Source organism: Scyliorhinus torazame, chromosome 25 (genome assembly GCF_047496885.1).
Source record: "Scyliorhinus torazame isolate Kashiwa2021f chromosome 25, sScyTor2.1, whole genome shotgun sequence".
NCBI classification, from domain to species: Eukaryota; Metazoa; Chordata; class Chondrichthyes; order Carcharhiniformes; family Scyliorhinidae; genus Scyliorhinus; species Scyliorhinus torazame.
This window is the reverse complement of record NC_092731.1, coordinates 31,807,274-31,829,538: the sequence shown is the minus strand read 5'-3', so window position 1 is coordinate 31,829,538 and position 22,265 is coordinate 31,807,274. Positions and strand designations below refer to the sequence as shown.

At 51.2% G+C, this 22,265-nt stretch overlaps 1 protein-coding gene across 1 annotated transcript in view; it reads left to right on the top strand.

Annotated features, from left to right (window-relative positions):
- LOC140402249 (basic phospholipase A2 nigexine-like) overlaps positions 1–17,433 on the top strand; it is a 150,528-nt gene extending 133,095 nt beyond the window's left edge. The window contains exons 3-4 of the mRNA XM_072489879.1: positions 4,242–4,348; positions 17,049–17,433. Coding sequence (XP_072345980.1) covers positions 4,242–4,348; positions 17,049–17,200 — 259 coding nt within the window. The 3' untranslated portion in view covers positions 17,201–17,433. The remainder of the gene's footprint in view (positions 1–4,241; positions 4,349–17,048) is intronic.
- The last annotated feature ends 4,832 nt before the right edge of the window (positions 17,434–22,265 follow it).

Here is a 22,265-nt window from a genome sequence, read left to right as displayed (position 1 = left end):
TTGTGGACTGGACTCCATGTTTGTTGTGGGCAGGGCTCCCATGTTTGTTGTGGACTGGGCTCCCATGTTTGTTGTATGCTTGGCTCCATGTTTGTTCTGGGCTGGGCTCCATGTTTGCTGTGGGCAGTGCTCCATGTTTGTTGTGGGCTGGGATCCATGTTTGTTGTATGCTTAGCTCCATGTTTGTTGTGGGCAGTGCTCCATGTTTGTTGTGGGCTGGGCTCCATGTTTGTTGTGGACAGTGCTACATGTTTGTTGTGGGCTGGACTCCTCGCTTATTGTGGGCTGTGTTACATGTTTGTTGTGGGCTGGACTCGATGTTTGTTGTGGGCTGGGCTCCATGTTTGTTGTGGACTGGACTCCATGTTTGTTGTGGGCAGGGCTCCCATGTTTGTTGTGGACTGGGCTCCCATGTTTGTTGTGGACTGGGCTCCCATGTTTGTTGTGGACTGTGCTCCATGTTTGTTGTGGACTGGACTCCATGTTTGTTGTGGGCTGTGCTCCATGTTTGTTGTGGACTGGACTCCATGTTTCTTGTGGACTGTGCTCCATGTTTGTTGTGGACTGGACTCCATGTTTGTTGTGGACTGGACTCCATGTTTGTTGGGGGCTTGGCTCCATGTTTGTTGTGGGCAGGGCTCCCATGTTTGTTGTGGACTGGGCTCCATGTTTGTTGTGGACTGGACTCCATGTTTGTTGTGGACTGGACTCCATGTTTGTTGGGGGCTTGGCTCCATGTTTGTTGTGGGCAGGGCTCCCATGTTTGTTTTGGGCTGGGCTCCATGTTTGTTGTGGACTGGACGCCATGTTTGTTGTGGACTGGACTCCATGTTTGTTGTGGACTGTGCTCCATGTTTGTTGTGGACTGGACTCCATGTTTGTTGTGGGCTGTGCTCCATGTTTGTTGTGGACTGGACTCCATGTTTCTTGTGGACTGTGCTCCATGTTTGTTGTGGACTGGACTCCATGTTTGTTGTGGACTGGACTCCATGTTTGTTGGGGGCTTGGCTCCATGTTTGTTGTGGGCAGGGCTCCCATGTTTGTTGTGGACTGGGCTCCATGTTTGTTGTGTACTGGACTCCATGTTTGTTGTGGACTGGACTCCATGTTTGTTGGGGGCTTGGCTCCATGTTTGTTGTGGGCAGGTCTCCCATGTTTGTTTTGGGCTGGGCTCCATGTTTGTTGTGGACTGGACTCCATGTTTGTTGGGGGCTGTGCTCTGTGGTAGGCTATATTAGTATAGCCTACCACAGATTATTGCGGGACCTAGGTGGGATGTACCTTATACTGGAGTATGAGTGGTAGAACCTGCCTGCTGGTTCCGCCCATAAGAGTCTGTGTTTCACCCACAGCAGTTATTCTGTACCGGAGCTGCTGGGGTAACTATTTGTTCATTAACGCCTTCAATTGGATCCCAGTCTCGCTTCAGTAGCGATTGATTGTGCATCAGGCTCCATGTTTGTTGTGGGCTGCGCTACATGTTTATTGTGGGCTGGGCCCCATGTATGTTGTGGGCTGGGCTCCATGTTTATTGTGGGCTGGGCTCCATGTTTGTTGTGGGCAGTGCGCCATGTTTGTTGTGGGCAGTGATCCATGTTTGTTGTGGACTGGGCACCATGTTTGTTGTGGGCTGTGCTCCATGCTTGTTGTGGGCTGGGCTCCATGTTTGTTGTGGGCTGGGCACCATGTTTGTTGTGGGCTGGGCTCCATGTTTGTTGTGGGCTGGGCACCATGTTTGTTGTGGGCTGGGCACCATGTTTGTTGTGGGCTGGGCACCATGTTTGTTGTGGGCAGTGCTCCATGTTTGTTGTGGGCTGTGCTCCATGTTTGTTGTGGGCTGTGCTACATGTTTCTTGTGGGCTGTGCTACATGTTTGTTGTGGGCAGTGCTCCATGTTTGTTGTGGGCTGTGCTACATGTTTCTTGTGGGCAGGGCTACATGTTTCTTGTGGGCTGTGCTACATGTTTATTGTGGACAGTGCTCCATGTTTGTTGTGGGCTGGGCTCCATGTTTGTTGTGGGCTGGGCTCCATGTTTGTTGTGGGCTGGGCACCATGTTTGTTGTGGGCTGGGCACCATGTTTGTTGTGGGCTGGGCTCCATGTTTGTTGTGGGCTGGGCTCCATGTTTGTTGTGGGCTGGGCTCCATGTTTGTTGTGGGCTGGGCTCCATGTTTGTTGTGGGCTGGGCACCATGTTTGTTGTGGGCTGGGCACCATGTTTGTTGTGGGCTGTGCTCCATGTTTGTTGTGGGCTGGGCTCCATGTTTGTTGAGGGCTGGGCTCCATGTTTGTTGTGGGCAGGGATCCATGTTTGTTGTGGACTGGGCACCATGTTTGTTGTGGGCTGGGCTCCATGTTTGTTGTGGGCTGGGCACCATGTTTGTTGTGGGCTGGGCACCATGTTTGTTGTGGGCTGGGCACCATGTTTGTTGTGGGCAGTGCTCCATGTTTGTTGTGGGCTGTGCTCCATGTTTGTTGTGGGCTGTGCTACATGTTTCTTGTGGGCTGTGCTACATGTTTGTTGTGGGCAGTGCTCCATGTTTGTTGTGGGCTGTGCTACATGTTTCTTGTGGGCAGGGCTACATGTTTGTTGTGGGCTGTGCTACATGTTTATTGTGGACAGTGCTCCATGTTTGTTGTGGGCTGGGCTCCATGTTTGTTGTGGGCTGGGCTCCATGTTTGTTGTGGGCTGTGCTACATGTTTATTGTGGACAGTGCTCCATGTTTGTTGTGGGCTGGGCTCCATGTTTATTGTGGGCAGTGCTCCATGTTTATTGTGGACAGTGCTCCATGTTTGTTGTGGGCAGTGCTCCATGTTTATTGTGGACAGTGCTCCATGTTTATTGTGGGCAGTGCTCCATGTTTATTGTGGACAGTGCTCCATGTTTGTTGTGGGCAGGGCTCCATGCTTGTTGTGGGCAGTGCTCCATGTTTGTTGTGGGCTGTGCTACATGGTTCTTGTGGGCTGGGCTCCATGTTTGTTGTGGGCAGTGCTACATGTTTATTGTGGACAGTGCTCCATGTTTGTTGTGGGCTGGGCTCCATGTTTATTGTGGTCAGTGCTACATGTTTATTGTGGACAGTGCTCCATGTTTGTTGTATGCTTGGCTCCATGTTTGTTGTGGGCTGTGCTCCATGTTTGTTGTGGGCAGTGCTCCATGTTTGTTGTGGGCTGGGCTCCATGTCCGTTGTGGGCTGGGCTCCATGTTCGTTGTGGGCTGGGCTCCATGTTCGTTGTGGGCTGGGCTCCATGTTCGTTGTGGGCTGGGCTCCATGTTTGTTGTGGGCTGGGCTCCATGTTTGTTGTTTGCTGTGCTCCATGTTTGTTGTGGGCAGTGCTCCATGTTTGTTGTGGGCTGGGCTCCATGTTTGTTGTTTGCTGTGCTCCATGTTTGTTGTGGGCAGTGCTACATGTTTGTTGTGGGCTGGGCTCCATGTCCGTTGTGGGCTGGGCTCCATGTTTGTTGTGGGCTGGGCTCCATGTCCGTTGTGGGCTGGGCTCCATGTTCGTTGTGGGCTGGACTCCATGTTCGTTGTGGGCTGGGCTCCATGTTTGTTGTGGGCTGGGCTCCATGTTTGTTGTTTGCTGTGCTCCATGTTTGTTGTGGGCAGTGCTACATGTTTGTTGTGGGCTGGGCTCCATGTTTGTTGTGGGCTGGGCTCCATGTTTGTTGTTTGCTGTGCTCCATGTTTGTTGTGGGCAGTGCTACATGTTTGTTGTGGGCTGGGCTCCATGTTTGTTGTGGGCCGGGCTCCGTTTTCTTTCACAAAATAAACGTTTGATGATGTCAATACCAAGAATGTTTCTGGAGCGTTCATGATGTCACCTCCAGCCTCAAACATGCCACCTCCATGCTGCCATTGGTCTGACATGTCCACTGTCGCGGTGCCCACCTTTCCAAACCAATTGGAGAGTGAACAGACTCTTTGTCATCTGATTGGGTGTTTTTTCAGAAACAGCTTTTCCCTCCCACCCCCAGTTTCTCTCCAATTAACAAATGCGTTGAAATAAAATCGGAGAAGACCATGTTGTTAAAGGGCAGCAATGACCTTATCCCCTCAGTTATGTGGAATGTGTTCCCGGAGGATTAATCTTTCGTTCCTGAAATCTCCAGGACAATTCTTCAGAGTTGGGAACCCAATTTGAGGCTTGTTTGGAATCATTAATCCCCTGACTGAGTTTCAGTCTCTCTGTGAAAAACTTACATCTGAAATGATATCTCTTGTTTGTCACCCACTCAGATGCTGTAAAGTGCACGATGACTGTTCCAGAGAAGCTGGAATTATGAGTTGTCCCGTCTTTTATATATGGCACCTTTCAACTTGTAAAAATGGATTTCCCAAGTGCGGTAAGTTAACACCAAACAAAATCGAAGTTGACCTCGGGAAGTTGCTCTGATTCCCTGTCCTCTCACTTCCCTCAATAGTTCAACATCAGTAAAGTACAACAACAACTTATATTTATGTGGTGCCTTCAGAGTAATGAAACATCCAAAGTGACTGACCAAAAGCTTTTGTTGAAGATGTTTTAAGGAATGTCTCAATCGAGGCAGAAATGTAGAGGGAGGGAATTTTGGAGCTTGGGGCGCAGACACCTGAAGACACGGTTGAAGTGTTGGGTGCTCTGATACACAGACGAACCAACAGGGTTGCGAATGGTACAACGCAGTTTTATTTCAATCAACTATTAACACGGTAAACTTTGGTATTCAGCACATGGTGAATGTCTGAATGGCTGGCAATGAGGTCTGTGCCCTGAGCCGTCTCCTGCTCGAGTGCTCAGGAAGTGCCGTGTTCCCTGTTTTGTACTGTGTATGCTCTTGTCTATGATTGGCTGTCGTGTTGTGTGTGTTGATTGGTCCGTTGATCTGTCCATCATTATGTGTGTATGCATGTGCTGTGATGTTCACCTGAATATCATGACATCCCCCGTTTTTTACAAGATTATGTGCCTACATGATTCTAAATAGAGATGTGTAGTGAGTGCAGCTAAATGTGTGTGTGTGTAATATTTACAGCATGTACATAAGACCATAAGACCATAAGGCAAAGGAGCGGAAGTAAGGCCATTCGGCCCATCGAGTCCACTCCACCATTCAATCATGGCTGATTTCAACTCCATTTACCCGCTCTTTCTCCATAGCCCTTAATTCCTCGAGAAATCAAGAATTTATCATCTTCTGTCTTAAAGACACTCAATGTCCCGGCCTCCACCGCCCTCTGTGGCAATGAATTCCACAGACCCACCACTCTCTGGCTGAAGAAATTTCTCCTCATCTCTGTTCTAAAGTGACTCCCTTTTATTCTAAGGCTGTGCCCCCGGGTCCTAGTCTCCCCTGCTAATGGAAACAACTTCCCTACGTCCACCCTATCTAAGCCATTCATCATCTTGTAAGTTTCTATTAGATCTCCCCTCAACCTCCTAAACTCCAATGAATATCATCCCAGGATCCTCAGACGTTCATCGTATGTTAGCCCTACCATTCCTGGGATCATCCGTGTGAATCTCCGCTGGACCAGCTCCAGTGCCAGGGGCTGTTTAGCACAGGGCTAAATCGCTGGCTTTGAAAGCAGACCAAGGCAGGCCAGCAGCATGGTTCAATTCCCGTAACAGCCTCCCTGAACAGGTGCCAGAATGTGGCGACTAGGGGCTTTTCACAGTAACTTCATTGAAGCCTACTTGTGACAATAAGTGATTTTCATTTCATTTCATGTCCTTCCTGAGGTGTGGGGCCCAAAATTGCACACAGTATTCTAAATGGGGCCTAACTAATGCTTTATAAAGCTTCAGAAGTACATCCTGCTTTTATATTCCAAGCCTCTTGAGATAAATGACAACATTGCATTTGCTTTATTAAGTACGGACTCAACGTGCAAGTTTACCTTTAGAGAATCCTGGACTAGGACTCCCAAGTCCCTTTGCACTTCAGCATTATGAATTTTGTCACCGTTTAGAAAATAGTCCATGCCTCTATTCTTTTTTCCAAAGTGCAAGACTTCGCAAATGAGGCTTAACTATCTACAAAGGGCGATGTCGGGTGTGACATAATAACGAGGTTGTACCACAACAAAGAAGGAGGAATTGTTGAACGATAAAACGAGTTCCTGTAACGATAAGAACATAAACATATTAACACAGCGGTTGCATGAGTTCAATGTATAAACAGTCTCATAAGTCCAGTCTAGTAGGTGGGCGCCGAATTCGGGTTGACCGCCTCAAGGGTAGATCTGGAACCGCCGGCTGAGGAACGGGCCTGGCCACGGGCGACGACGGAAGGGGCATGGTAACAGGCAGCTCCACGAAGTCGATATCAGGAACAACAGGAGGACACGGTGTCAGTGTAAGGTCTCGTAGCGAGTGTGGAAGTAGGCGAAGAGCCCGGCGATTGCGCCTACGAACGGATCCATCAGGCATGCGAACCAGGAACGAGCGGGCAGCCACGCGTCGGAACTTCGGCAGATGCTGACCAGCCACCGTCTGGTAGGTGGATGCGGACTTCATCTCCAGGGGCCAGGGCGGGAAGATCAGTTGCACGTGTGTCATATGACCTCTTCTGGCGACCGCGCTGCAGTTGCATCCTATGCAGTACCGGAGCATGGTCTATTGTGGGCGCCAGAATGGAGGGCACAGTGGTCCTGAGGGCGCGACCCATCAACAGCTGGGCTGGTGAGAGACCAGTGGCTAGTGGGGCCGAGCGATAGGCCAGCAGGGCGAGGCAGAAATCCGATCCGGCAGCAGCAGCCTTGCAGAGGAGCCGCTTTACAATGTGAACGCCCTTCTCCGCCTTTCCATTGGACTGGGGATGCAGAGGGCTGGACTTCACGTGTGTAAATCCAAATGAGGCCGCAAACGATGACCATTCCTGGCTGGCGAAACAGGGCCCATTGTCCGACATGACAGTCATCGGAATGCCGTGTCGAGTGAAGGTGTCTTTGCAGGCCCTTATGACAGCAGACGACGTGAGATCGTGCAGGCGTATGACCTCTGGGTAGTTGGAAAAGTGGTCAACGACGATGACATAGCCCCTGCCGAGCGCGTGAAAGATGTCCACACCCACCTTCGCCCAGGGGGGCGTCACCAGCTCATGGGGCAGAAGCGTCTCAGGAGGTTGCGCCGGCTGAAACCTTTGGCAGGTGGGGCAGTTGAGCACCATATTGCCAATGTCATCACTGATGCCCGGCCAGTATACCGCCTCTCGGGCCCTCCGTCTGCAGTTCTCGACCCCCAAATGGCCTTCGTGTAGTTGGTCGAGAACTAGCTTGTGCATGATGTACGGAATCACAATCCAGTCCAGCTTCAGAAGGACACCATCAATGACGGCCAGGTCGTCTCAGACGTGGTAGAACTGCGGGCACTGCCCTTAGAGCCACCTTCCCGTCATGTGGCGCATCACACGTTGTAGAAGGGGGTCGGCCACAGTCTCTCGGCGAATACGGGCCAAACTGGAGTCGTCAGCTGGCAGATTTGCCTCGACCTGACATACAAACCCCTCCGAATCTGGCGGAGTGCTCACTGCTCTAGAGAGGACATCCACAATGATAAGGTCCTTCCCTGGGGTGTAGACCAGTTGGAAGTCGTACCTCCTGAGTTTAAGTAAGATGCGCTGGATGCGAGGGGTCATCTCATTCAGGTCCTTGTTTATTATGCTGACCAGGGGGCGGTGGTCAGTTTCAACAGTGAACCAGGGAAGACCATACGCATAATCATGGAACTTGTCTCAACCGGTTAGCAAGCCCAGGCACTCCTTTTCGATCTGCGCGTAACGCTGCTCTGTGGGGGTCATGGCCCGCGAGGCATAGGCGACCGGGGCCCATGAGGCAGTGTCATCCCGCTGCAGGAGCACTGCCCAATGCCGGACTGGCTGGCATCAGTCGAGATTTTAGTGGCACGAGACGTGTCGAAAAACACCAATACCGGTGCAGTGGTGAGCTTGAGTTTGAGCTCCTCCCATTCCAGCTGGTGTGTGTGTTGCCACTGGAACTCTGTGGACATTTTGACGAGGTGGCGCTGAGCTGTCATGTGGGAGGCAAGGTTGGGAATGAACTTCCCCAGGAAGTTGACCATGCCTAGGAAGCGTAGCACTGCTTTCTTGTCTGCCGGCTGCGGCATGGCTGTGATGGCGCTCACCTTGTCTGCATCCGGACAGACCCCTGACCGGGAAATGTGGTCCCCCAGGAACTTCAGCTCGGTTTGGCCGAAAGAACACTTGGCTCGGTTGAACAACAGGCTCAGGCCTGTTTCCTGTATGCGTGCAAAAACGCGTTGGAGACGATAGTTGTGCTCCTGTGGTGTGGTGGACCAGATGATGACGTCGTCCACGTAGACGCGCACCCCTTCGATGCCTTCCATCATCTGCTCCATGATTCTATGAAAGACCTCGGATGCCGAGATGATGCCAAATGGCATCCAGTTGTAGCAGAACCTGCCGAAAGGGGTGTTGAAGTTGTACAGCTTTCGGCTGGACGGATCGAGTTGGATCTGCCAAAACCCCTTAGAGCCATCCAGTTTCGTAAATATCTTCGCCTGGGCCATTTCACTGGTGATCTCTTCCCGTTTGGGCATGGGGTAGTGTTCCCTCATGATATTGTTATGAGGTCTTTAGGGTCAATGCAGATCCGGAGCTCGCCGGAGGGCTTCTTGACACACACCATGGAGCTGACCCACGGCGTGGGCTCCGTGACCCTGGATAGGACCCCTTGGTCCTGGAGATCCTGCAGCTGCTGCTTGAGGCGGTCTTCGAGTGGCGCAGGGACTCTGAGCGGTGCGTGAATGACCGGGGTGGCGTCTGGTTTGAGCCAAATTCTGTAGGTGTATGTCAGTGTTCCCATGCCCTCGAATGCCTCCTGGTTGTCGGCGAGGAGCGATTGGAGCTGTGCATTAAACTCTGCTTCCGGGAAGGCAGACGTGCTGTCTGGAGAGAGAGAGTGGACTCGTTGCATGAGGTGGAGAGCCTTGCATGTCTGTGCACCTAGCAGGGAGTCCTTCGATGAGCCGACTATCTCGAACGAGAGTGTGGCCGCGTGTGTGTTGTGTGTCACCTGGAGCTGGCAGGATCCCATGGCCAGGATAACGTTCCCGTTGTAGTCGACCATCTTGCACCAGGACGGCCAAATTGGTGGTCTGACCTTCATGGCGTAAAAGTCTGACCATGCTATGAGGTTGGCGGAGGCGCCAGTGTTCAGGCGGAAAGTGATCGGCGATCGGTTGACCGTCAGGGTGGCACTCCATTCATCACCTGGATTGATTGTGTTGACTAGGTTCCCATCAATGACCGCAACCCCCAAGGCGTCTCGGTCATCTGTGTCACCGGTCTGGATGTCGTCTGGGCACGATTCGTAATGGGGAGGCTGAATGGTCCGCACGTCCCTACGAGGTTGTCGGAGTTGTGGAAGATCGACAGGTTGAGCCGCTCGACAGCAGGCAGCGTAGTGGCCCCCCTTGCCACAGCGTAGGCATTGTCGGGTTCTTGCGGGACATTGCCGCTTTGAATGTGCAGCTCCACAGTTGCCGCACGTTGTGACATCATAGCGTTCGTTGCGCCACTGCGCATGCGCAGTTTGGTCTTGCGTCGAGCGCGCCTGCGCATCACGTCCCTCAGTGTTGCCGTAGGTTTTGGCGCGCACAAGCGCAGGAGGTCCCGAAAAGCGCGCGAATTGGCCGCCCTCGTCCGGGCCGCGGGCCGGGAGGAACTCGATCACCTAGACCCGTTCGGCCTCGTGGGGCACTGGCTCCCCGATCCGGCCGCGTAGGACCCCCGCCGCGCCGATTCGGTCGCCTGAAATTGGGCATAGCGGCTAGTCGCGTTTTCGTGCAGGACACAGGCTTCGATTGCAGAGGCTAAGGTTAGGCCTTTCATTTTTAAAAGCTGCTGGCGTAGGGTGCCCGAGGCGACCCCAAAATCGATCTGGTCCCGAATCATGGAGTCTGAGGTGGTGTCGTAACCGCAGGACTGCGCGAGGATGCGGAGATGCGTCAGGAATGACTGAAAGAGCTCATCCTTACCTTGCAGGCGCTGCTGGAAGACATATCTCTCGAGGCTTTCGTTGACCTCGACGTTGAAGTGTTGGTCGAGCTTGAGAAGGACCGTCTTGTATTTGGATTTGTCCTCACCTTCCGCGAACACCAGGGAGTTGTAGACATGGATGGCGCGCTGCCCTGCGGTGGTGAGGAGGATGGCGATCTTTCTGGTGTCCGAGACGCTCTCTTTGTCGTTGGCTTCCAGGAAGAATTGGAAGCGCTGCTTGAACAGCTTCCAGTTTACGCCGAGGTTTCCAGCGACTTGCAGCGGCTGCGGTGTGTTGACGGTGTCCATGGCGCAGGATGGCAGATTTGTGGATAGGTGTAAAATCATTCCTGGTATCTTGAAGTGTTGGGTACTCTGATCCACAGACGACCCAACACGGTTGCGAATGGTACAACGCAGTTTTATTTCAATCAACTATTAACATGGTAAACTCTGGTACTCAGCACATGGTGAATGTCTGAGTGGCTGGCAATGAGGTCTGTGCCCTGAGCCATCTCCTGCTCGAGTGCTCAGGAAGTGTCGTGTTCCCTGTTTTGTACTGTGTCTGCTCTTGTCTGTGATTGGCTGTCGTGTTGTGTGTGTTGATTGGTCCGTTGATCTGTCCATCATTATGTATGTGTGTATGTGCTGTGATGTTCACGTGAATATCATGACAACGGCCACCAATGGTGAAGCGATTAAAATTTCGAATGTTCAAGAGACCAGGCCCGGAACTTTCCGATTGGGAGACTAAGGGCCGGATTCTCCGTCGCATCGGGAAATCCGCTACCAGCGGCGGGCAGCGGAGAATCCAGCGCGGGCAGGAAACGGGATTGCCGACGGGCACCATCGGGAGAATGTGAATGGGTCATTAAGATTTATTTGCATCCTATTATTGGGCTGTGCCCCATATTCTCCGAATCGTCGGGATTCTCCGGTCCTCTGGGCCGGGAATCACGTGGGCAGGAATTAGTGCCGGTCTTGACCAGCGTGGCCCTGATGTGGTGGGCCTCACGGTGGGCCAAGGGGGTAACTCTTTACGGGAGTTGCCCCCAAAGTCCAATGGAGGGCCACCCTCCCCACCACCCACAATGCAAGACCTTCCCACCCCACCCCCACCAGACACCCCCTCACCAGAGGCCCCCTAATTAAAGAGACCCCCACCAGAGACCCCGCCACAAGAAAGACCCCGGCCTGGAAGCCCCCCAGAACAGAGACACCTGCCAGAAGCCCCTTACGGGTGGGGCAGGTCATCCCCATGCTGCGGGGGCTGGGGGGCAGTCGCTTCCTGATTTGTGCTCCCAGTGGGAATGCAAATCAGTGGAATTCAGCTCCGGTGTGAGAACATTGGGCTGGATTCTCTGCCTCGCGACACCGGAAACGGGAATCACGGTCGGGCGGAGGATCAGGGGCGGGATTCTCCCGCAATTGTCGGGGTGGCCCGTACCGGCGCAAATAACTCCGGTCTCAGGCGTCCCGGAAGTTCCGGAATCCTCCGCACTTCCGAGCGCTCGGCCAGCGCTGGAGGGGTTGGCACCGCGCCAACCGGCGGCGAAGGGCCGCGGCCAGCCTGCGCGAGTTGGCACACGTGCCGGACTGCCATCGTGTACCGGCCCTGGGGAGGGGGTGGGGATGTCCCCACGGTGGCCGTGCCCGCGATCGGGGCCCACTGATCTGCAGGCGGGCCTGTGCTGTGGGGGCACTCTTTCCCTCCGCGCCAGCCTTGACAGAGCCTTACAGAGGCGGGCGCGTAGGGAAAGAGTGCCCCCACGGCACAGGCCCGCCTGCAGATCTGTGAGCCCGGATCGCGGGCCAGGCCACCGTGGGGGCATCCCCCCCCTCCCCCCGGGGCCGGATCCCCCCTGCACCCCCCTGAGGGCCCCGCTAGATGGCCGGCAAGCCAGGTCCCGCCGTGATGGACCATGTCCATTTCACGCCGACGGGACTGGCTGAAAACGGGCGGCCGCTCGGCCCATCGGGGCCCAGAGAATTGCCGGGGGGGCCGCTGCCAACAGCCCTCGACCGGCGCGGTGTGATCCCCGCCCCCGCTCGTAAACTGGCGGCGGAGAATTCGGCAGCCGGCGTCGGAGCGGTGGTGCAGGATTCATGCTGCCCCCCAGCGATTCTCTGACCCAGCGGGGGGTCTGTGCCGATTTGGGCGGCATGCTCCGGACCCTCCCCGGCGGCAAAAATAATTTGTGACTCGCACCGGCGGGGAAATGCGGAATCAGCATTGAAATGCGATTAGCAGCGTGGACATTTCATTCTTCCCCTTCCCGCGATGCTCCGGCCCCTCGACGCCTGCACCGTGGCCTTTGGAGGCCTCCCTGGTTCTCTGCCCCTCTCAGGGCAGAGGCCTCACCAGTGACCCCCACCCCTCAGGATCACCAGCTGTCTCCTCCCGGCGAGTCTGTTCTCCACTCTCTCTCACTGACCGACTCTGCCACCACCTCCCAGGCAGTGTTCAGGAGGACAGGCGCGAGCCTGCGGCCCACACTGGGGAAGAGGGTGTCCCCCCGCTCCTCACTGGCCTGGAGCTGTGGGTCCACCTGGGCCTCCCGACCTTGGGGGGCAGGTCTTCTGTGAACCATCTTGGTGGTTGCAGTGAGTGTGGTAAGTGGAGGGTTTCAAAACAGCTCCAGCTTCCAGGGTCTTTAGCGCTAACTCCAGCTCCAGAGGTTAGAGCGCCCGCTGGGCCGGGAATCGCTCGGAATTCTCACCGGCAGAGTGCTGACTCATTTGCATATCCTTCCTCTCTTTGTGAATAGCGCCCCCAACGAGGATGTGGGGGCTTCCCAGCGACGTGGGCGGTTTCTGGGACAGCCACAGCGACAACAATGAAAATGGACTTTAATGAACAATTGCCTAGGATAAATTTACGTCATTACGAATTTACAACTCCCAGTGAGGTCTCCCAGTGAGCCCTATGGTCTCACACCGGAGCTGAATTGCACCTGATTTACAAATCGGCACAGAGTGAGACAGCAAAGAGTGAGTTTGGGAATTTGAATCTAGGTGGGAATTCGAAGCTGGGTGGGGAGGAGGTGCTGTTTATCCCTGGTAAGTGACTGGTAAGTAGTGTTTCTGTTTTCTTTTTCTTTTCATTGGTATATATATTCATTTTTTTCTTCGTTGTTTATTTATTTTGGTAAATTGTAATTGTTGAAGTTTACCGAAGGTTTAAGACATGGCAGGAGATCTCAGACCCGTGTCATGCTCCTCGTGTGCGATGTGGGAGCTCAGGGACACGTCCACTGTCCCTGGCTACTTCACGTGCAAGAAGTGTGTCCAGTTGAAGCTCCTGTTAGACCGCTTGACGGCTCTGGAGCTGCGGATGGACTCACTTTGGAGCGTCCGCGATGCTGAGGACATCGTGGATAGCACGTTTAACGAGTTGGTCACACCGCAGGTGAAAGGTACTGAGGGAGATAGAAAATGGGTAACCAAAAGACAGAGCAAGAGTAGGAAGGCAGTGCAGGTGTCAACAAAGAACAAAGAACAAAGAAATGTACAGCACAGGAACAGGCCCTTCGGCCCTCCAAGCCTGTGCCGACCATGCTGCCCGACTAAACTACAATCTTCTACACTTCCTGGGTCCGTATCCCTCTATTCCCATCCTATTCATGTATTTGTCTAGATGCCCCTTAAATGTCACTATCGTCCCTGCTTCCACCACCTCCTCCGGTAGCGAGTTCCAGGCACCCACTACCCTCTGCGTAAAAAACTTGCCTCGTACATCTACTCTAAACCTTGCCCCTCTCACCTTAAACCTATGCCCCCTAGTAATTGACTCCTCTACCCTGGGGAAAAGCCTCTGACTATCCACTCTGTCTATGCCCCTCATAATTTTGTAGACCTCTATCAGGTCGCCTCTCAACCTCCTTCGTTCCAGTGAGAACAAACCGAGTTTATTCAACCGCTCCTCATAGCTAATGCCCTCCATACCAGGCAACATTCTGGTAAATCTCTTCTGCACCCTCTCTAAAGCCTCCACATCCTTCTGGTAGTGTGGCGACCAGAATTGAACACTATACTCCAAGTGTGGCCTAACTAAGATTCTATACAGCTGCAACATGACTTGCCAATTCTTATACTCAATGCCCCGGCCAATGAAGGCAGGCATGCCGTATGCCTTCTTGACTACCTTCTCCACCTGTGTTGCCCCTTTCAATGACCTGTGGACCTGTACTCCTAGATCTCTTTGACTTTCAATACTCTTGAGGGTTCTACCATTCACTGTATATTCCCTACCTGCATTAGACCTTCCAAAATGCATTACCTCACATTTGTCCGGATTAAACTCCATCTGCCATCTCTCCGCCCAAGTCTCCAAACAATCTAAATCCTGCTGTATCCTCTGACAGTCCTCATCGCTATCCGCAATTCCACCAACCTTTGTGTCGTCTGCAAACTTACTAATCAGACCAGTTACATTTTCCTCCAAATCATTTATATATACTACAAAGAGCAAAGGTCCCAGCACTGATCCCTGTGGAACACCACTGGTCACAGCCCTCCAATTAGAAAAGCATCCTTCCATTGCTAATCTCTGCCTTCTATGACCTAGCCAGTTTTGTATCCACCTTGCCAGCTCACCCCTGATCCCGTGTGACTTCACCTTTTGTACTAGTCTACCATGAGGGACCTTGTCAAAGGCCTTACTGAAGTCCATATAGACAACATCCACTGCCCTACCGGCATCAATCATCTTAGTGACCTCCTCGAAAAACTCTATCAAGTTAGTGAGACACGACCTCCCCTTCACAAAACCGTGCTGCCTCTCACTAATACGTCCATTTGCTTCCAAATGGGAGTAGATCCTGTCTCGAAGAATTCTCACCAGTACTTTCCCTACCACTGAAGTAAGGCTCACCGGCCTGTAGTTCCCGGGATTATCCTTGCTACCCTTCTTAAACAGAGGAACAACATTAGCTATTCTCCAGTCCTCCGGGACATCACCTGAAGACAGAGAGGATCCAAAGATCCTCTGCGGTCATCTCCATGCAAAACAGATATACCGCTTTGGATACTGTTGAGGGAGATGGCTCTCCAGGGGAAGGCAGCAGCAGCCAGGTTCATGGCACCGTGGCTGGCTCTGCTGCGCAGCTGGGCAGGAAGAAGAATGGCAGGGCTATAGTGATAGGGGACTCAATTGTAAGGGGAACAGACAGTCGGTTCTGCGGACGCAATCGAGACTCCAGGATGGCATGTTGCCTCCCTGGTGTAAGGGTCAAGGATGTCTCGGAGCGGCTGCAGAACATTCTGTGGGGGGAGGGTGAACAGCCAGCTGTCATGGTGCATATAGGCACCAACGATATAGGTAAAAAACGGGACGAGGTCCTACAAGCTGAATTCAGGGAGTTAGGAGTTAAACTAAAAAGTAGCACCTCAAAGGTAGTAATCCCAGGATTGCTATCAGTGCCACAAACTTGTCAGAGTAGGAATGTCAGGATAGATAGGATGATTGCGTGGCTCGTGAGATGGTGCAAGAGGGAGGGATTCAAATTCCTGGAGCATTGGAACCGGTTCTGGGGAGATGGGACCAGTACAAACCTGACGGTCAGCACCTGGGCAGGACTGGAACCGATGTCCTATGGGGGGTGTTTGCGAGAGCTGTTGGGGAGAGTTTAAACTAATGTGGCAGGGGGATGGGAACCGATGCAGGAAGTTGGAAGGTAGTAAAACAGGGACAGAAACAAAAGGCAGTAAGGGGGAAAGTGTAAGGCAGAGAAGCCATAGTCAAAAATCAAAAAGGGCGACAGTACAAGGTACAGTGACTGACGGGAGCTCAGTGAAGAAGACCAGGAATACTAAAAGGAATAAAACGGGAAGTGAAAACATTAATGGTAAGCGACGTGGCAGGTTGTTACATGAAGATATGGGTTCAACGACAAGGAAAATTAGGAGGAAAGTTGAGAGGAAATATAACTTAGGAGGGGTTACTGATCGAGGTGTTAAGATTCAGAACGGAGGTAAAAAAGCCAACATAAGTGTACTTGACCTGAATGCTCGTAGTATTCGGAATAAGGTAAATGAGTTGATGGCGCAAATCATCATGAATGACTCTGATTTAGTGGCCATTACTGAAACATGGTTAAAGGATGGTCACGACTGGGAGTTAAATATCCGAGGGTATCAAACTATTCGGAAGGACAGAGTGGATGGTAAGGGAGGTGGTGTAGCTCTGATATTTAAGGATGACATCCGGGCAACAGTAAGGGATGACATCGGTGCTATGGAGGATAAGGTTGAATCCATTAAGGTGGAAATCAGGAATAGTAAGGCGAAAAAGTCACTGATAGGAGTAGTCTACAGGCCACCAAATAGTAACATTATGGTGGGGCAGGCAATAAACAAAGAAATACCTGATGCATGTAGAAATGGTACAGCAGTTATCATGGGGGATTTTAATCTACATGTCGATTGGTTTAACCAGGTCGGTCAAGGCAGCCTTGAGGAGGAGTTGAGAGAATGTATCCACGGTAGTTTCCTAGAACAGTATGTAATGGAACCTACGAGGGAACAAGCGGTCCTAGATCTGGTCCTGTGTAATGAGACAGGATTGATTCAGGATCTCATAGTTAGGGATCCTCTCGGAAGGAGCGATCACAATATGGTGGAATTTAAAAATCTATGGACAGAATCCACAGCAGACGATTACAGGCCACCCACGTTAAAGACTCTCCACAGCTTCAGACCCCACCCACCCCCTCAGTACCAAAGTATTAGATTAAAAATTAATGACCATCCAGAACTTGAGGACGGCCATTTGCACAACATCAGAGACATTCGAAGACGTTAGCTGCCCCGTTGTTTAGGAAGCTTCAAGAACATTATTTGGCCCCAACCATTGTGAGTCACCCACAACATTAAGGACCCAACAACAATGAAGATTTTTCAACGATGCGGAATCTCACATCCTTAACCCCACCCAGCACATTAGTGTGTACATTAATGTGTGTGTATTGCAGTGTGTGTTTCCATGGAGACATTACTGTGCATATTTTACACTGTGTATATTTTGTTGTTCTCTCCTCTTTTTCAGATGATTTCTCGGTGACGTCTTACTTCGCAGGGTGTGTTAAGAAGTTGTGCGACTGTGGCATTGCAGCTGCCCTGTGCATCAAGGAGAACAGCCACAAATTCAACCCAAAGTTTGTGGATTATGACCGAAACCTGTGCAAGACCGTCCCATAGCTCCAGCTCGCAATGAAGCGATGGGGATGTGGCCGAGAGTCACACTGACAAGAATCTCTCCAATAGAATATTCCGGGTGTGATTGATGGGATTTCTCTCTCGCCGTCTCCCTGATTTCTAATTGCTCACTGAGTCTCTCTCAGATCTCGCTTTTGTTGCTGTTTTACCTTTAATTCATTTCAAATGTACTTTACAATTCTGGTGAAATAAAATACACTGATTGAAGCATGCAATGCTGGGAGTGGGAGTGTTTATTCATTATTGATACAGGGGGCAATGTCCAATTAGTTTCCTCACAGACATTCTGATCTTTCGCAGACAGTATGGGATCCTGCTGTTCTCTTTGTACTTTGTGGTGCGACACTGCCACCTGCTGGTGTAACAGCAGCAGCAGCCGTCACGTCTCTGCTCTCAAATGATGACAGAGACACCCCTGGTGTCAGTCTGAAAATACCAACTTCATTGAGCCGAATGCTGCAACTCGTGGGGTAATTTCGACATTGCTGCAATCGGTGTAAATATAAATTGGGAGAGATATAAAGTGGGCTCTCAAACCCGGGTCACAATTACCCCCAGTAAATAGTGTTAAATCTCTCATTCATTCAGACTCCTGCCCCAAGTTATTGCAAAGTGTTTAATTCTTTAGCAATGTGAGACCAAACTGTGTTCACTACAGGAATCTTCTCACCAGAGACATTGTCAAATATCATAAAAACATGAGAAATGGGAACAGGAGGAGGCCACTCGGCCCCTCGAGTCTGCTCCACGTTCAAAATTATTATGGCCGATCCTTGCCTCAATTCCTCTTTCCTGTCCACTCCCCACATCCTTGATTCCCTGAGTGACCAAAACTCTGTCCATCTCAGCCTCAGGACCAATGGATCCAGGAGAGACTCCCGACAATGTCAGGGTGGTGACCTCCTCCCCTGTTGGTCACCCTGCTCCAGGGCTGCTGGTTAGTTTACCTCCTGCTGAGGGTCATTTCCTGGCCCTTTGCAAACTCTTGCTGAGATGAGGCTGTGGGTGGGTCAGGAGACTGAGATTCAATTGGAGGGTAAAGACATCTTCCACGTGATGCCATCCTCCCAGCTCCGGAATGTCGCCATGGCAGCCGGATCAGGGAGAGCTTGCTGTTTCTGGGGCCCGGTTAGAAGTTGATGCGATGAGAAATTGCCCTTTGCTGTTTGACCATGAGTTCATTTAAAGATGAGGTTGTGGTGAAATAAAGCAGAGTGAGGTAGCCTCTCTGCTGCTCTCACTGATTGGAGCTTGCAATGCTGGCAGTGGGAATGTGTGTTAATTACTGACACAGAAATCGCTCTTGGCTCCGGTTGTCAGGACCCCGGGGGAGACGAACAACAATGTGGGAACAGGCAGACCCAGGCAATGCTTGTCATTTGTTATCCTGAAATGTCATTGTCAATTCCAAAGCAGATATCTTCAATTCTTGATTCCATGCACCTCCAGACACACAGACTAATTAATAGTCTTTCTTTTATTTAGCTAATTAACTTAAAAGTTGCTGTTTGGTTTAGAAGGTGAATTTTCAATCAGCTTTAAACAAGCTTCTACTTGTAGGCACTTGCAGCTGGAGCTTGTTAATTAGTTAATTGGATTAGGCCAGTTTTCAGAGGCTAGATTCACAGTATAAAAGTGATCCCCTGCAGTGCAGACTTTGTTTGCACTGAGTGCTGAATTTGGTGCATTTTGAGTGCTATAGTAAGAGTTTGGTGACCGAGGGAGTGCTGAATTTGGTGCATTTTGAGTGCTATAGTAAGAGTTTGGTGACCGAGGGAGTTTGAAGAGGAGGGAGTAAGGTGCTCCTTTCATTTTGTTTCTGACATTTCCGCAAAGAGTGAGAAGAGATTCAGGAGTTTACAGAAAGTGTAGCTGACTGGAAGCAGAGTCGGAGGGCGGAGATCTAGTTAGTCCACAGGGAAGCTATATTCTGTCAGGTAAGAGGGGATGGAGGCTAGGCCAGTTGCATGCTCCTCCTGTAGGATGTGGGTGGTGAGGGATACCACCGGTGTCCCCGCTGACTATACCTGCGGGAAGTGCACCCAACTCCAGCTCCTCAGAGACCGTGTTAGGGAACTGGAGCTGGAGCTGGATGAACTTCGGATCATCCGGGAGGCAGAGGGGGTGATTGAGAAGAGTTACAGGGAGGTAACCACCCCCAAGGTACAGGACAAGAATAGCTGGGTTACAGCCAGGGGGAAAAAAACAAACAGGCAGACAGTGCAGGGATCCCGCGTGGCCGTTCCCCTTCAAAACAAGTATACCATTTTGGATGCTGTTGGGGGGGGTGACCTACCGGGGGAAGGCCCTAGCGGCCAGGTCTCTGGCACAGAGTCTGGCTCTGGGGCTCAGAAGGGAAGGGGGGAGAATAGAAAAGCAATAGTTGTAGGAGATTTAACGGTTAGGGGAATAAATAGGAGATTCTGTGGTCGCGAGCGAGACTCCCGGAAGGTATGTTGCCTCCCGGGTGGCAGGGTCAGGGATGTCTCAGATCGTGTCTTCAGGATCCTTAAGGGGGAGGGGGAGCAGCCAGAAGTCGTGGTGCACATTGGTACCAACGACATAGGTAGGAAAAGGGGTGTGGAGGTAATAAACAAGTTTAGGGAGTTAGGCTGGAAGTTAAAAGCCAGGACAGACAGAGTTGTCATCTCTGGTTTGTTGCCGGTGCCACGTGATAGCGAGGCTAGGAATAGGGAGAGAGTGCAGTTGAACACGTGGCTGCAGGAATGGTGTAGGAGGGAGGGCTTCAGGTATTTGGATAATTGGAGCGCATTCTGGGGAAGGTGGGACCTGTACAAGCAGGACGGGTTGCATCTGAACCAGAGGGGCACCAATATCCTGGGAGGGAGGTTTTCTAGTACTCTTCGGGAGGGTTTAAACTAATTTGGCAGGGGAATGGGAACCGGATTTGTAGTCCAGCAACTAAGGTAGCCGATATTCAGGATGCCAAAGCGTGTAATGAGGCAGTGGGGAAGGGAACACTGACAAAGGAGAGTACTTGCAGGCACGGAGATGGGTTGAAGTGTGTATACTTCAACGCACGAAGCATCAGGAATAAGGTGGGTGAACTTAAGGCATGGATCAGTACTTGGGACTACGATGTGGTGGCCATCACGGAAACTTGGATAGAAGAGGGGCAGAAATGGTTGTTGGAGGTCCCTGGTTATAGATGTTTCAATAAGATTAGGGAGGGTGGTAAAAGAGGTGGGGGGGGGGGGGTGGCATTGTTAATTAGGGATAGTATAACAGCTGCAGAAAGGCAGTTCGAGGAGTATCACCCTAATGAGGTAGTATGGGTTGAAGTCAGAAATAGGAAAAGAGCAGTCACCTTGTTAGGCGTTTTCTATAGGCCCCCCAATAGTAGCAGAGATGTGGAGGAACAGATTGGGAAACAGATTTTGGAAAGGTGCAGAAATCACAGGGTAGTAGTCATGGGTGACTTTAACTTCCCAAATATTGAGTGGAAACTCTTCAGATCAAATAGTTTGGATGGGGTGGTGTTTGTGCAGTGTGTCCAGGAAGCTTTTCTAACACAGTATGTAGATTGTCCGACCAGAGGAGGGGCAATATTGGATTTAGTACTTGGTAATGAACCAGGGCAAGTGATAGATTTGTTAGTGGGGGAGCATTTTGGAGATAGTGACCACAATTCTGCGACTTTCACTTTAGTAATGGAGAGGGATAGGTGCGTGCAACAGGGCAAGGTTTACAATTGGGGGAAGGGTAAATACGATGTTGTCAGACAAGAATTGAAGTGCATAAGTTGGGAACATAGTCTGTAAGGGAAGGACACAAGTGAAATGTGGAACTTGTTCAAGGAACAGGTACTACGTGTCCTTGATATGTATGCCCCTGTCAGGCAGGGAAGAGATGATCGAGTGAGGGAACCATGGTTGACAAGAGAGGTTGAATGTCTTGTTAAGAGGAAAAAGGAGACTTATGTAAGGCTGAGGAAACAAGGTTCAGACAGGGCATTGGAGGGATACAAGATAGCCAGGAGGGAACTGAAGAAAGGGATTAGGAGAGCTAAGAGAGGGCATGAACAATATTTGGCGGGTAGGATCAAGGAAAATCCCAAGGCCTTTTACACATGTGAGAAATGTGAGAATGACTAGAGCGAGGGTAGGTCCGATCAAGGACAGTAGCGGGAGATTGTGTATTGAGTCTGAAGAGATAGGAGAGGTTTTGAACGAGTACTTTTCTTCTGTATTTACAAATGAGAGGGGCGATATTGTTGGAGAGGACAGTGTGAAACAGACTGGTAAGCTCGAGGAAATACTTGTTAGGAAGGAAGATGTGTTGGGCATTTTGAAAAACTTGAGGATAGACAAGTCCCCCGGGCCTGACAGGATATATCCAAGGATTCTACGGGAAGCAAGAGATGAAATTGCAGAGACGTTGGCAATGATCTTTTCGTCCTCACTGTCAACAGGGGTGGTACCAGGGGATTGGAGAGTGGCGAATGTCGTGCCCCTGTTCAAAAAAGGAACTAGGGATAACCCTGGGAATTACAGGCCAGTTAGTCTTACTTTGGTGGTAGGCAAAGTAATGGAAAGGGTACTGAAGGATAGGATTTCTGAGCATCTGGAAAGACAATGCTTGATTAGGGATAGTCAGCACAGATTTGTGAGGGGTAGGTCTTGCCTTACAAACCTTATTGAATTATTTGAGGAGATGACCAAGCATGTGGATGAAGGTAAAGCAGTGGATGTAGTGTACATGGATTTTAGTAAGGCATTTGATAAGGTTCCCTACTGTAGGCTTCTGCAGAAAGTAAGGAGGCATGGGATAGTGGGAAATTTGGCCAGTTGGATAATGAACTGGCTAACCGATAGAAGTCAGAGAGTGGTGGTGGATGGCAAATATTCAGCCTGGATCCCAGTTACCAGTGGCGTACCGCAGGGATCAGTTCTGGGACCTCTGCTGTTTGTGATTTTCATTAATGACTTGGATGAGGGAGTTGAAGGGTGGGTCAGTAAATTTGCAGACGATACGAAGATTGGTGGAGTTGTGGATAGTAAGGAGGGCTGTTGTCGGCTGCAAAGAG